This window comes from Protopterus annectens, chromosome 3.part0 (assembly GCF_019279795.1).
Source record: "Protopterus annectens isolate FY-2018-M chromosome 3.part0, PAN1.0, whole genome shotgun sequence".
NCBI classification, from domain to species: Eukaryota; Metazoa; Chordata; order Ceratodontiformes; family Protopteridae; genus Protopterus; species Protopterus annectens.
In genome coordinates, this window is record NC_056731.1 from 1,844,197,817 (window position 1) to 1,844,214,810 (window position 16,994).

The following is a 16,994-nucleotide window of genomic DNA, read 5'->3' on the forward strand; positions in this document are numbered from 1 at the left end:
AGCTTTGTACTCCTGGCGCTCTGACGTCAGGGAGCACGGCTGAACAGCCAACGCCGAACCCAGACTTTGGGATTCTGGCCGACCGAGGACTGCCTGCCGGCAGGGGAGAACCCTACAGTCATGACTGCAACAGTGAAACACGATGAACATCACAGTACTCATAGTCAGCAAGGTATGGATATTGGTACAATTATATATCAAGTGCCTCCTCTATTCCGAAATTTCTGCAGTCAAGAGCAACATGCTACAGATTCATCTGGATACCCTATTCTAGTGATATATATATATATATATATATATATATATATATATATATATATATACTGGAAATCCACACCTGTCTGCTATTTGTCGTTTGTAGCCCAGAACAGTACAACTGCTCCTCGTGTATACTCCGCCATGTTCATATGCTGTATTAAACTGATGCACACTGCATTACATTCTACTGTTCAAATGAACCTCAGTTAAGATAGGGTAATATAAAGTACAATGTAATGTAAAGTTCCTACAATAGATCTTTGCTGTGGCCTGCAGTTCCCCTGTTCTGCCATTCCACTGATTTTGGTCTCTCACTATCTGCAATATTAGTCAGCATGGAAGGAGATGGTCAACAGACCACGCTACTTTGCCAGTGATGGTATACACTTTTCCAGTCTAGGTTTTCAAATATTAGTTAACGCATTACATCTGAGTGACACCTCCAGGTGTATCTGCAGTTAATTCCTACTGACACCTCTAGCATCACGTATTGCTTGTTCATATTTGCATGATTAATTCCAAAACCATGTTATGTACAAGGTTTTTAAACATTTCATCTTAAAGCTTACACAATGGCAAACTCAACTGCATTAATACTTGACCTCTGTCTAGTGCAGTTAAATAGATATTAGCTGTTGTTTTTATGATATTAATTTATATAATTTTCACATTTTTCTAAATATCTCAACAACCAAGTAATACAGACAGAACTCCTTAGCTCCCTATGAATGCTCTTAACTAGATGAATAAAATACTGCTGACAGTATGTGTATAACTTTGGCAGTTGCTGAGGTATTGTAAGTTGTTTATAAAATATTACAAATGTAATAGTTATTGTATTTACTGTAACTTACAGAATTTGGTTTAAGACCTAGAACCTAAAAATACCACTACTATAAAAACAGTTTGTGCTGAAGAGTTTGTCATTTACACTTCTTTTATAACCCCTTTGGTTCCAGAGATATGAACATTTGTTTGCAATGTGAAGACATAATTTGATTCTTTCAAAATGCTTAGACTCCGCCCATTGAAAGTTACAGTGCAAACGTCCAGAGCTGCATTAGACTGAATGAGTTAAAACACTGTCCTCCCCTACAGTGCCTTTTTTAAGCAATGCCAAACTGAAAGTACTTCCGACAAAGCAAATCAAAACAAAGAAAATGTAAAGGTGTTACTGCTCAATGCTAGGAGTCCAAACAAGAAACTCCAGTCCCTACAAGCTCTCCTCAACCTAGAGAATGCTGACATTTGTGCAGTTACTGAGACATGGTTTAAAGCAGCGGGAAGTGCACTAATAGTCTTCTTCTTCTTCTTTCAGCTTTTTCCGGTTAGGGGTCGCCACAGCAGATCACCTGTCCGCTCATGATTGGCAGTGGTGTTTTACGGTGTTGAGTTGCCAGCCCGGCGCCCAACCTTCCACAGAAGGCACACACATCATGCACTCACTCCTAGGGCCAATTTAGAGTGTCCAATCCACCTACAGCATGTCTTTGGGATGTGGGAGGAAAACGGAGCACCCGGAGGAAACCCACCCGACCACAGGGAAGACATGCAGATTCCACACAGAAGGCACCCCTGCCAAGGATTGAAATGGAGATCCTCTTGCTGTGAGGTTGCAACGCTAACCGCTGCACTACCGCAGCCGCTGAGGCATGGTTTAAAGCCGCGGGAAGTGCTCCAATAGTGCAAGGCTATAATGCCTTCCACACATTTAGACTAGGTACTACACAGACATGGACTAAAGGTGAAGGTGTCTCGATTTACATAAAAAATAAATACACCTCAAGGCTGGTCAAGCAGGACAATGCACTTGAGCTTCTCTATGTTCAAATCACTATAGGCAAAATCCTATACCACTTCCTTGCAAGCTATAGTTCCTCCTCAATGACCCGGGAAATGCATAACTTATATTTAAACTTACTGGAAACACTCACCATCCAACCCAATACCATATTCATGGGCAACTTTAATTATCCCACTATTAGCTGGAAATCATATAAAACACCAAACGTGCAGACACAGAGATTCCTGGATTTTGTAAACACAAACTCCTTGGAACAGACTGTTAATAAATACACCAATTGTGGGAAATATGCTGGATCTGGTACTTACTAATATATCAGACCACAAAATGGTCCCCTTTGAAATAAAAATAAAACCCCAGAACCCCAGCAAACATTAGAATGTTCAGGAACTAATCTAAGGCTAACCTCCTACTATTAAGTGATAACCTGGCAAAATGTCAAGCCCCCATAAATCCTCAGAATACTGCTGCCTATGCGGAACTGTTCACAGAAAAGACAATATAATCACGTTAATAGCTGCACAGAGGCAGCTATACCCACCATGATGAAGTACAGAGCTAATTCAAAAAACTAAGACGTCCTGGTGGAATCAACATCAACAAGCTGTACAACAGCATGAAGAAAATTACAAGGTGTGGCACCCAGCAGGATGAAATGTCTCTCATTAAACTAAACAAACAATTCAGAGGACAAAAAAAGTCTACTAAAGCCAAATTTGACATAAATTTGGCCTTTTAGGCCAAGGAAGACGACAAGGCATTCTTTAGCTATGTCCATAACCTCAAAGGCAATACACAATTGTGTGCGGAGCTCATTGTTAATGGAGCCACCTATAATGCGCCAGAAGATGCAGCACACCTACTGGCTGACAAATTCATCTTTAACTTTACCCTTCTCTCCCCCTCAAATTCTCCTCAGGAAATACTGTCAAACATAACTCCCTCACTATCACTAGGGAACAGGTCCTCAATGCTCTCTTTAAGGCCAGGAATACTGCATCAGTGGGCCCAGACTAAATCTCAGGATGCCTTCTAAACAGCATGAAACATGACCTATCAGGTCCTCTACAATTGTTATTTAACTGTAGCCTCCAAACAGGCTTTGTGCCTCAGAAATGGAGAATAGCAACAGTCATTTCTTTGCACAAAGGTGGGCCACCTACAGACCCTGGAAATTACAGACTCATAAGTCTCACTAGTCTCATATTCAAAGCCATGAAAAGAACAATAATGACATAAGAAACCTCCAGACACTGGACACAGCCCTGTTTGGTTTCATCAGTGGCAGGTCGTACCTATTCAACCTGGTAGACTTCTTTGAGAAAGTCACCAAAGCAATGGATGAGGGCAAAAAGGTTCACACTGCCTACACACTGACCTGGCCAAGGAATTTGACACAATATTCTACTCAGGCATTGTTGACAAACTTAAGAGGTTAGGTATAAACCCTTATGTCACCTGATGGATAGCCAGCTGGCTCACAGTGAGGACCCAAGAAGTTAGAACTGGGGAATCCAACTCTACAAAGAGGCCAGTCACAAGTACAGTCCCTCGGGGATCGGTTCTGGTACCACTCCTTTTTAATATTTACTTCTCTGAAGTCAGGGCCAATGTCAAAGACCTCTGACTGACTAAATCTGCAGATGATTGCAAATTAGAATCTGTTACTGAATCACTCACCAACACAAATGTTCTCCAGGAAGGGCTGCCACAGACAAACAACTGATGTTAAAGCCATGGACTAAACCTAAATGCCAAGAAATGCATAACAGTATTCTTTGGGAAGTCATCCACTGCTAGTAACCACCATATTGACAACACACCCCTAAGAGTTGACCCAGTAGTCAGAGAATTAGGGACACACATAGACAGTAACCTAGCCATTGACCATCATGTGTCTACAGCAGTGATGAAATCATTCTATGTTGTGCAACTTATAAACAAAGGTATGACATCTACGTCCATGGAGGTCATTGTTCCACTATATTCAACATTCATAAGACCTATCATTGAGTACAATGCCCCCGTTGGTATGTATCTAACCAGGCACATCCAAGAACTGGAATGTACACAAAAGTTCATCGCTAAAAGAATACAGGGTACATGTAATATGTCCTGTGCAAACAGTCTCCAGGCCCTATCCCAGTATTCTGTCACCTACAGGCTATTGAGGGAGATCTGTGCCTGGCATACAGGACCCCGTGTCATACCCCATGATGGATCTCCTGCATATCCACAAACAAACAGCACCAGAAGTACTTGTTCTAAAGATATAAACCTGGGCTATAAATAGCACCTGCTGGAGAGACAGGCATGTATCCCAGAGACTATTCTTTCTCTGGAACAGGCTCCCATATGAAGCAGAGTTCCTCCCTAACCCAATTCAAGTGTAACTTAGACAACTGGATGGTGAACAGAAAATGTATCCCTTGTTTGGCATCTATGTGTCTGATGGACACGGGCAGCTTGTAAATGATTCATCTCTCAGTCCCCTGCTTATAAATGTTACATCGCCCAAGGGGTCTAAATCTAAACTTTAAAGTTTCAAAATGTCGACTTTCTTATGGTAGAGACCATAAGATCAAATTTTGAAACTTCGAACCGTTTAAATGGAGATCACCGTACAGTATATTGACTGTTTTCCTCGCTGTAGTGCGATCTCAGAGTTGGTATATTTAATCAGCAGGGGGTTGTGGTGGGTGCAGGGGGATTGCCCCTCCTGCAAAAACATAAAAAAATGTTTTTGGTTTTATTTTTTTTTTTATTTATTTAAATTTCAAAGTTTCAAAACTTCAAAATTGAGAAGTAGACCCCTCCCAAGACCCTACTTACACTTATCAAGAGTACCAGAACTTGTCGATTTAGGATCCATGGCTAGGCTTAAAAAGGCCCTTGGTGGTCGCTAGCCTAGTACACAGCTATGAAACTATGAAGAAGTGATACGTGAATGCCTGAAATTCTACATTGCCTTGCTGTATTTATACTCATGCAAATGATCTGCAGTGCTACCCTTTTCTTCTTTTATAAAACTGTTAATTATAAACAGAGTGTTCAGTATTCCTCAAGCACTACTCCCCAATCTTTAAGGACCTAGAGGGTTAGCTCTACTTCTACCTGTGCCTTCATTTCCTAATGTGTCCCCATTCTTAGTATCCTACACTCTAGTTTCAGTTCGATCTCCACCAACATCACTGTAAACAATACAGTGAAGAACACATTTGTTTTTTCTCCCTAACATTATGTCTTCTCACCCTAACCATCACTTTTCAGTAATCATAACTCATGCAAAATCCTCCAATATTTTCTAATGCATTTGGAGATTTTCTTATTCACATTCCTCTGTCTCCAGCCACTTCATTCTCTAGGATTACCAATACCGGCCAAGTGACTTTCTATGCATTTCATCTTCTTCATACTTATTTTCTCCATGTCAGCTTTTCTCATATCTCATCCAACCACATGCCCTCCTTCTCATTATACAACGACGCCCCCATTAATATTCCAAAACGTGCACGCTGATTGGTCAGTGTGCACACTGTAAATCAGAGATATAGTAATGGAAAAAGGTCCGGTCGCCCGGACTTTTTCCATTAGTATAACTCTTTTTTTTTTTTTTTTTTTTTTAACAGCAACAGAGAACACAAGATCTCCATTGCTTGTTACAACCTGTCTCGCCATGTATAGCGAGACAGCTTTTAAAAAAAGCAACGGAGTATCTCCGTTGCATTTTTTAAAGTTGTCTCGCTATGTTAAACCCATTTAACATAGCAAGACACTTTAAAAAGCAACGGAGATCTTGCTTTCTGTCTCGCTATGTTAAATGAGTTTAACCTAGAGAGACAGCTTTAAAAAAAGCAACAGAGATTCTCTGTTGCTTTTTTTAAAGCTGTCTCCCTATGTTAAACTTGTTTAACATAGCGAGACAGGCTGTAAAAAGCAACGGAGATCTTGCTTTCTCCGTTGCTTTTACCCACAGCTCTGATGTACTGCGTAAATATAAGCATGCGCAGTACATCAGAACTGCCGCAGAATACCCAGACAGCTGCGGAAGGGCAGCAAGGAGGCATTATACAATGCCATTATTTAAGAAAAGTAATTTTTTCTTAAATAATGTCATTGTATAATAGCAATAACCCACTTCTGGGTGTGGGTAATGCTGGATTTACCCACGGTTGGCTTTGTTTGGCGACTCGGGCTTCGCCCTCGTGACCAAACCACACCAACTGTGGGTAAATCCAGCATTACCCACACCCAGGCATGGGTTATTGCTATATTATACCTCTCTTACTCTGTCATTGGCCAGGCCACTTCCCTTGTCATCTGTCATTTTCTTATACTTCTAGTGAGACAGATAACTTCATTCAGCTTTTCATTTCATCAACTGAGCCCTCCTGTAAGCTTTCCACTTTCGTCAGTTACTTCGCTTCTTTTCATGGTACTTTTTCTACCCTTCTAATTGCACTCTGTAACAGACAGAAACCCAAGTCCAGGAGTCACAGGTTTGTTTCCAGCTATCCTTCCAATCACTGTTGCTGAGACTATGAAATACACTCATGCCTTGCATTCTTCATTTCCTTCTGCTAAAATCCAGCTTTCCACCACAGAGTCAGCAAACATTTCTTCTCAGTTTTTACCCTGCAGGCTGCTACCTCAAATTTCATTACTGAACGAGGAAGGATTCACAAGGATGTAGCTTTTTTCCTACTGTTTTCTTCTCCTTTACCTGTTCTCATAAACTTGCCATTTTAATCCTTATTTACTACATCCAGTGATCTACATATAGTAGCTAAACATAAAGGATTCTATGCTTCCTCCAACCTTAGAGTCAACATTTCAGTTAAGCCCTCCCTCTTTTCCTTATTTGCATAAGGTGTACCTTAATCTAACCTGAACATATATCCTGGCTCATTAACTTCATTGTTCTGTTTTCCATGTACATTTTAATCTCAAATCTGCTTCCACCATCACTGAGAGCCCTACCTCTTACAGACATTTTCTGTTATGCCTGTGATGAAGATGCATTTCTTGGAAAACAGTTTGCTACCTGACTTTGTATTTTATTTGTTTTTTGCTTGGGCATGATATGGGGTACAGGTATACAATTAATCAATTCCAGTTTATAAAATATATAATGACATAAAGTAAAGTAAAAAATAAGTTATAAAATATATCAAGGACGCATAACACCAGTTGTAAGCTAAATAAAATAAATTATTGGAAAGTTTACTGTGAACTCACTTCAAACCAAACTAAAAAGATAGCTCAGCTGTATCTTGTCTAAAGGCAAAAATTAGTCTGCTTGCTTTTTTACATAGTATTTTATATGCACTAACTGGTACAATACGCTTACTGTTTACAGTGTGTAATATACACAAACTGCATAAATCAAGCTCAAACAGGGATTTATAAAGTGAGAAAAGTACAGCATTCTGCCTGTAAAACATGTAACTAATGAAATGTTTGATAGTTTTGGTGGCCAGCAAATCAAGCTATGGAGAATTAGGGAAGAAAAAGAACTAATGTTTAAGGAAACACTATGGCAATCTATCTGAAACCAAGAGAAAACAAGCAAACACTTAAATGCCAATGTAAAAATCTTTAAAATGAAAGGGAACAACCTGATGATTCAGGTAATTCCTGGGCATTAAAATATTTTATTCCATTTCTTCAAAGACATCAATTTCACTAAGTGTATGATTGTGAAGCAACTTACTCCATGAAGGCAGAGTGTAGCGCTGCTGTATTCCACAGATGGCCCTCACCCAGGAGTTCTTGATAATGACTGTTCTGGCCTGGAGAGTATATTTACGGACAGAATCCTCTCTCTCATGCCAAATTTCAAATGCCCGATCGTCACCTTCTACCATGTCATTCACATCAATGTGGGTAAGCTGAGAAATAGTAAAAATTAATGAGACACAGTAATTTACTTAACGGTGGTGAATTAGAAAACAGAAGAAAGACCATCATCATAAGACACTAATGCTTTAAAAGTGGTCCTGGAAAACAGCATACTCTAATATGACAGAGACACCAGAAACTGAACTAATACCCCACTCCAACCTGAGGTGAGAAAAAGTAACATTATTCTAGAGAATCTCTGCTAAGAACCTCTTTGACATTTTATCTTCCTATAATGAATGTACATGGAAAACAATCAACTTCTGAACCTGAAGATGCAGCATCTGCCCTACAGACTCTGATCTCAATAAAACTAGTAGTATGCATACATTTTAAGTGTACATGGAAAAATATGCCAATATGGATACTTAGCAGATTTTTTAGTGGCTTGCTGTCAACAGAGACCATACTTGAGTCTGCATGGCTAATTCCAACATATGGCAAGTAGTTTTGCACATTCAGACAGCCCTCCCATGATGATTCTGCCTCAATAAGAAATTTTGTTTTCTGCAACAAAACTATCAGGTAACAGAAATACTGGAAAGTCACACAGTTTTTGTGGCTCTGGATTAAGCAAAAAGGACTGAATTTTGTTTCTGGCAAGAAAGAAAGAGGGAAAGACATGAAAACAAGGGAGGGGATTCATAAAATCTATACTGTGTAGTGCAATAACGAGTTATGTCAATAATGACTTGGAGAACTATACAAACCAATAAGATGTCAGTTTCAGATTTCCAATCCCTCTCACTTCTGTATACTACAATTACATGTTAGAAAATTGCATCTATTGTTCTAAGCAATACAGAATGGCATATTAAAATATTATGGAGCATTCCATAACATCATACTGTGACCTGCATGTATACCGTATCACTATGACAAAAACATAGCAGCACAACAAAAAACATAAAAGTCTCCCAATTAAATACATTTTGACCACAAAAAACAACTGTGACATTCCATCAAACATAAGAAACTGTCAAGAAAAGAAAGTTGCTTTCCTCATATACTTTGTCAATAAAAAAACACAAGATACTTTCAAAGTCTGATAAGTAAATATCTGACACTATTCTACTGCTTAGTGTTGAAAACAAGACTGTATGACAGGAGGTTTGCCATGGACCACCTTTACCTTTATAAGTTTGGTCCTTTTAAGTACATTTTTGTGAGGAATTCTTCATAATAACATTTACATGAAAAACAAGGTCACTGCTGCAGAAAATCATAAAATATGGTATGGAATTCAGTTAGAGGTGGCATCCAAATTTTGGCTAGGCCAGATTTCTGCACCTATCAAACATCCTCTATGTCACATGGTTACAATCACATGCAGTGGCTAACAGAGCACACCTCATAAGAGAATTGCACTTCTTGAACAGTAAATAAGTCATAGAAAGAAAAAAAGTAACAGCAATAATTGTGTATGTAAATATGTATGCAGTTAAAGACTTTTCAAACAAATGAGCATTTAACCTTTTATATATATATATATATATATATATATATATATATATATATATACACACATATATACATATATATACATATATATATATATACATATATATATATATATATATATATATATATAGATATATATATATATATATATATATATATAGAGATATATATATATATATATATATATATACAGAGAGAGAGACATACACACAGTGGATATAAAAAGTTTACACACCCCTGTTAAAATGCCACGTTTTTGTCTTATAAAAAATGAGACCAAGATAAATCATTTCAAAACTTTTCCCACCTTTAATGTGACATATAAGCTGTACAATTCAATTGAAAAACAATCAAATCTGTTAGGGGAAAAATATAAAAAATAAAAAATGTATAATAAGCTGGTTGCATAAGTGTGCACACCCTTAAACTAATACTTTGTTGAAGCACCTTTTGATTTAATTACAACATTCATTTTTCTTGGGTACACACCTACCATCAATTAAAGAGTCTCTGATTAACCCCAAATAAAGTTCAGTTGTCCTACTAGGATTTTCCTGACATTTACTCAGTTGCTTGTTACAGCAAAAGCCATAGTTCGCAGAGAGCTTATGCAGCATCAAAGGGATCTCATCGTTGAAAGGTATCAGTCAGGAGAAGGGTACAAAAAAATTTCCATAACATTGGATATACTATGGAACACAGTGAAGACAGTCATCAAAAAGTGGAGAAAATATGGGACAACAGTGATGTTGCAAAAAAATGGACATCCATCCAAAACTGATGAAAAGACAAGACAAAAACTGGTCAGGGTGGCTGTCAAGAGACCCATAGCAACACTGAAGGAGCTGCAGGAATTTCTGGAAAGTACTGGTTGTGTACTACATGTGACAACAATCTCCCGTATTCTCCATATGTCTGGGCTATGGGGTAGGGTTGCAAAACAGAAGCCTTTCCTTACACAGAAAAAACATCCAGGTCCGGCTAAAATTTGCAAAACAATACATCAAGTCTCCCAAAGGCATGTCGGAAAATGTGCTATGGTCTGATGAGACCAAGGTTGAACTTTTTGGCCACAATTCCAAAAGAAGTATTTTACCAGCTAACAGTAGATGATCCTCAACTGCAATATTTTTACATATTAACTAAAATAAATAAATCCATACAAAATCCACTGGGTAGCCCTATAGTGTCTGGGCATAGCTCACTTACAGAGCCAATGTCACTTTACTTAGAGATGAAACTGAAACCTTTGCTTCAATTAGTGAGAGTACGAATTAATTACACCACCAAATTTTTAAAGCTGATGGATGACTTCAAGTGACAAACAATTCGTATTTATGCACATTAGATGTGCAGTCACTGTATAGAGTACACCTCATGAGGCAGGTATACTGGCTGTCAAACACTGGTTGAGAACTTTCAAACACATATTCTGATTCACAGGTTGATATTTTGTTTAAAATGCTTGGTATAGTTCTAGAGCATAATGTTTTCAATTGCCAAAATTAATGTTTTCTTCAGGTAAAAATTACAGAATAAAAGTAATACAACAAGAACTGCACTAAATAAGTTAAGTGGCAGTACATTTTGTGGAAATTGTGTGTACTGTAAAGTGGTTTCGAAGAGCAAATCCTTTACATCTGTTAACACTTCTAAAGTTTATGATATTAGGCATTTAATAAAATGTACTACAGAATGGGTGGTCTACATGTCAGCATGCAAATGTGGGGGGTTTTATGTACAGTAGGTCAAACATTTAGACGTTTTAAACAACGGACAGCTTCACAACTTAGTGATGCACATTTCATTTTTGTTGGGATAGATGTAGTGGTGGGTGAGGTTTTGTCTAATATAAAATACACATGCCCACTGTATAAGAGCAGTAAGACACTTCGGAGGATGCATGGTACAGATATTACTGTACAAGGGATTGTACCATGCATCACCCCATGCAACATACACACACACACATATGTATTATATATATAAAAAAAAAATATATATATATATATATACATACATACATATATATATATATATATATATATATATATATATATATATACACACATACACACACACACGCACAAATATATAGATATAACTATACAAACATATATGTGTGTATGTGTGTGTATTTATGAGCGCGTGCACACACACAAACACGTCTATTTGTTTTAATCAATGTGCAGACAGAAACACTGATGCCTCATTGCTGCGATTTCAGCATTTCAAAATATACAGATACTGATGAAAAGATCAGTGATGGTTTAATAGGATGTTTCTTGTTTAAACAATAAAGCAAGAACTGAATAATTTGTATAATGTTGCTTAGGATATATGATATACAGCAATATATGTGAAGTATGTTTGTAAACGTGAACCTGTTAATACAGTTTGATTACTTTTATATAAATGTAAATTTGCCTATATCAAAAGTGATAATTCACTAAAAAAAATAAACCTTAATTATATTAAGCATCCATCACGTATCCTTTTCAGTAAAAATAAATAAAAAAAAAATGGTTTGTATCATGCACATCAGTTATGCGACAGGACACTGTGACACTTAAAAAATCATCATTGTTTCATCACAGAAGCACTACAGAATTTCCTGTCTTGTATACCTGTTTGCACATCTGGAATGCTTCTGTTAAGTACTGCTCATGTTAGAGAACTGTCTCCCCTAATCCCTGACTCTGACATACTGGAAATGTGTACATTTTCTTTGCCTGTCATTCTTTTATATGCGGCAATGTTTCAAAACATGGAGTCAGTATTATGTCCATATCTGTTTTGTCACAAGACTTTGTCCAAATCTGACGGAATTATATGCAACCAGGTTCTATTCACATTCTTAACATTCTCTTAGCCCTTGACCAAAGCCTCTGAACAGCATTTTAGCACCAGTCAGTAGGTCCTCAAAGCTCTTTGAATGCTTGACTGCAAGGTGGGTGCATTTCATTTTAGAATTCTAAGGGACTGGCACATTGTTTACTTACCTAATATGATTGTGCTACCCAAAGGCATAAAGTCAGCCACAAAAACAATTAGTCTCAACATCTTATTTTGAAACAAAAGTAATTTTGATGAACAGCTACTAATGAATTCCAAACACCTATCAGTTCATTATGCCAAGGTCTCAAGGGGTAGGCATGCAATGGGGGATTGTCACTTTACACTGTTCTTCCTAGACCCCTCAGTTTTGTTATGTCCCCCAGCACCTTCCAGCTGCATTAATCTCTGACAAAATGGTACCATATGATCGGTGTAGGAACCAAACAAATACACACCTACATGTCAGTACCTTCAAACAGTGGACACTGCTGCCCAACAGCAGGTCAGGCAAATTTACTGTCTTCAAGGGACTGTCACAGAGACTAAATATGTATTCCCTTTAGTGAGCCTGTCTGGTTCTGTACTCTCCAAAGTAACATTTTTACTTGGTGACCATCTGAAATACAGGGACCCACTAGAGCAAATTGTGAAATGCATAGACTGTATGCCTCAAAGATTGTACTTGTATATACTAAGTCCAAGATGCCATTTCTCAGAGTATTCCCTTTTTTCTGAGGTATCGATCTTGGAGTTGGTATATCTAATTTTGTGGAGTGTAGGGAGCTTTTTGAGATTTTGGTCTTTGGCTTTTTGGCACTCATTTTACATGCCAACATTTCAACAGGCAGCCTTTTCACTTTCCTCCTTTTCTATGAAAATGTAGTGAAGGAGTGTGTCCACACTTGGAACAGTCATTCTTCTCGGACAGCTTTTCAGAACGATAATGAAGATGAACAATTAGCATTTTTTGTTATTTCTTTGTCGGGGTTTACTGCCATACAAATAATCTTTACCCCATGTCCTGTATGCAGAGTTTTAAAGGTAGCTAAGTAATAGTGCTTTGCATCTAATTATGGAACCTAATGAAGTCGTAACTAATAAATGTCCCAAAGATAAAAACAAGGAAAAGAAAAGAAAATCATTGGGTTGATATATTCTTTTTCATACCTCCTACTGTGCTTTTTTTTAAAGTGCATCGACATCTAAGTAAAAAGTTTAGATTTTCCTTATATATATTGTAGTGTATGAAACATACCAGAGGCATAAATCTCAGTCTTGTGCACTTTATTTCTAGTGATAAGACAATCAAATAAAAGCAACCCTGGCACACACACCACCCCACATGCCTTCGCCAAACTTAATTGCACCTGAAGTACTCCTATATGAGTGAAAGGGATGACAGCTGTGCTCTTACAGCTATCACTTTGTACTCCAACAGTGAAATTTTATGCATAAATTGGGAGGCACGGTTCCCTGAACTATCTCATTATCATGTAGGTCTGTTGGCAAGACTGCCCTCCACCCTCTCCACTGAGGCCCAAGTAAACAGAAAACATCAGCAGTAGGACAGTCTAACAATCAAAGCAGCATACCATGAGGAGGAAAACGGACATTTTAAAGCCTTCCCCTTTTGGTAAACCTTTCTGAATCTCAGCCCAAGCTATACTAAGGAAGAGAAAACAATAACAGTTATACATTACCCATACAGAATTCTACCACCAGCAAGTCTTCCAGCTGGCAAACAGCGAGAGTCTCTTCAACTCCTATAAAGGTTCTTCTTCTGAGCAAAAAAAAAAATGAAAATGTCTCTTCCAAACAGTCATTCTTACACCCAAAGGGAATGTGTCTGCCAAGAAATTCTCCTTCTGCACTGACATACAAAAGTCTCCTCTCTATAAATATTCTCCCTGCACTGACAAATAAGCATCTATGACTTGCATGGGTACAGCCATACCTTGTAAGTTCCCTCCAGCAGTTGTTTTTATTCAATTAATGTCTGCTCTGCCTTGATAGCAGGTATACTTTCCCAGTCCACAAGGTAAACAACCTTTCAAATAGCAAATCATACAGAAAACAACATTTTCTCATCAGAATTGTAGACTAATGACAGTTTTGCTGTTTAACGTCTGCTATGCCACAGTATCAGAAGTAGGGTATTAAGATCAGTACCCCCTTGTATAAAGTAATACAAGTGCAATAAAAAAGCTTTAATGAATTACCTGTATAAAAGCTTCTAACATGTACTTTAATTTTATACTTATTTAAAGTGGTAGCAAGGGTGGCAACCCCCCATATGCTTTTAAACTATACTATGTATATGCTGTAAACTATTCTAGAAGGAAAGAAGCCACCTGCACTTAAAAAGTACTTCTTCCATGAGGCATTAATGTTCCAAACAGGAAATGTTATGGGGATGGTTAATTTTGCATGGCTTGCTGCATAAACATGGAAAATATACTAAAATAAACTATTCATATCAAATTCATGGCTGTCTCATGCCATCTGTTTAATTTAGAGTATAACAGCACATAGTACATGTCATCTGGGACAGTATTGTAACTAGGGTGGGATGATGGGAGCATCTCTTTTGAGCACGAATTGTCAAGGAGTGTGATCAGCAGTGCTGAACAGCTGCCAATCAAGAGCAGGTGCAGTACTGCTTAGGTGAAGCAGCTTACAAGGAGCTTGTGTACAGTGCAAAATTAAAATAACTTTTTTTGTTTTATTTTCAGCTTTGGAATACATTTTTTTTGTTTCTTTTTTTTCAATAAACATGTTTATTAAATTATCATGTATGACACAGGCAATCTTACATTAATATAAATGAAAAACAAACAAAATGACACCACTTTAGTTGCAAGCATGAGACATCAGACACCACTGCAAACATTATACACCACTTATAATATATCCAGTCATTGTCAGTTAACCATCATATGGCTCATTCAAATCCTGCCTCTTAAACCTTGTTCCTTCTCTGCATATATTGTTCCCACAATCCCATTTTTTCCTATGTAGTTTGTCCATTCCCTTTTCTAAAGATCCCAATTCCAGTTGTTTTATCTTTGTTACTACATTCACTACTTTGACTAAAGTTGGTCTAGACTTTGATTTCCACTTTTTATTAATTGCTTTTTTGGCAGCCACCATAATCAGACTCAGCAAGGCAATTCTGATTCTGTATCATAGCTCAAAAAATCAATACCCCAGTCAATCCAATCCGCTCACCCAGCATCTCCAACACAGTGGTCTGCAGGGAATCCCCAAAGTCTGCCAGCTCACACACTCCCAGAAAATACTTTCTCAGCCACATCTTTCCTGCCTGTCACACCTCCATCTTTTGCTATCGACGTGAGGAAAAGTTCTTTGAAGTCTACTTGGGCTATAAAATACCTATGTAAACACTTCCAGGCAAACATCCTAAATCTTCTAGACTTTGTTGCATATTTGGGAGGTACACATATATCCCCCCATTGTCTCTTTGTGAATTGCTTATCCAGTCTCTCTTCCCAATCCTTTCTAAGCTCCTCTGATTGATTCTTATAGTTATCATTGATTCTTATGATTATCATGCAATATTTACATACTCTACTAATTATTCCTCTTTTAATGGCAGCTTCTGTTATAGATTCTAATTAAGACTCTACCAGTGCTGGTCTTTCATTTAAGAGACCCTATTTCTTTCCCTTTGCCTATACTCTGATATCACTCTTGATAGGGAAGGCAATCTCTAACCTGCAGCACAAATAAATTCTTGGCCTCTTTCCATTCTATTACCTTTCCCTTTCTAGCTATTTGTTCCTAATACATTGGTTCCTTTACCAGTTTTCTCCAATAAGTTCCAGCCCCCTCTTGCCAATTACCTGTATCCCTAACCACAGTCATCCCTATTGGCAGAATCTCTTTTCTCCATTCTCATGCTGGTTTAGTTCTTAGAATACTCCCTGCTATTTTATGAATATAATATTCAATGTGTTTTTTGTTGTTCTCCTTAAGAATCTGCATTCAAAATCCCAATCTTTATTTCTTGAGCTTCCCCTTTGTATCATCATCATGCCTTTCCACTTTGAATTATATTTTTCTGCTTGTGCTGTGTATAAGAGCCATAACCATGTTGCTCTAAAATACCCGCTCAAATTGGGTAATAATTTTTTTTTGGTCTTCAGTTTTGAGTTATGGGCAGGATCAGTCTGCAGGCTGCCCAGGGCACCAGCTGACCAAGTGACATCTCTGATCTGGGACATGGCTGAATTGCCTTTTTAATTTAGTAAAACAGGAATTTGATAAAACTTAATTTAATTACTTTAACGTAATTCATAAATCATCAGAAATTATTAGAACTATGCACATAATTATAAAACTGGGGTGTGTGGGCATGTCCCTCTATTTGTGTAACAAAAGATATCTTTTGAGGTTTACCAAGTATGGTTTTCTGTGATTACATTTTGTAGTATTGTCATTCTCTGAAATTTCCTTCTGCAAGTCAAAATGAAACCTTTAAACCCTAGGCATGACATAGGTAATAAATGTATTTATTCAGTTATTATAAATGTAGTTAATATTTAATCCATTTTATTATTCTATGAATGTGATATTTACCTGTTGATCTGTGTTTTTTACATGTATTATTATTATTTTTATTGTTTGAAGATGACTGCTTTATAAAGTGCTTTGTTGCAAGTTCAAGCCCCTAAATAGACACATTTTAGCCTTTAGATACAGTGATGAACCA

General features: G+C 37.5%; 1 protein-coding gene across 1 annotated transcript in view; it reads right to left on the bottom strand.

The window, feature by feature from the left end:
* Positions 1 to 16,994, bottom strand: part of LOC122797207 (titin homolog) — a 329,727-nt gene that overhangs the window by 259,124 nt on the left and 53,609 nt on the right. The window contains exon 4 of the mRNA XM_044066036.1: positions 7,776 to 7,953. Within this exon, the coding sequence (XP_043921971.1) occupies positions 7,776 to 7,953 (178 nt within the window). The remainder of the gene's footprint in view (positions 1 to 7,775; positions 7,954 to 16,994) is intronic.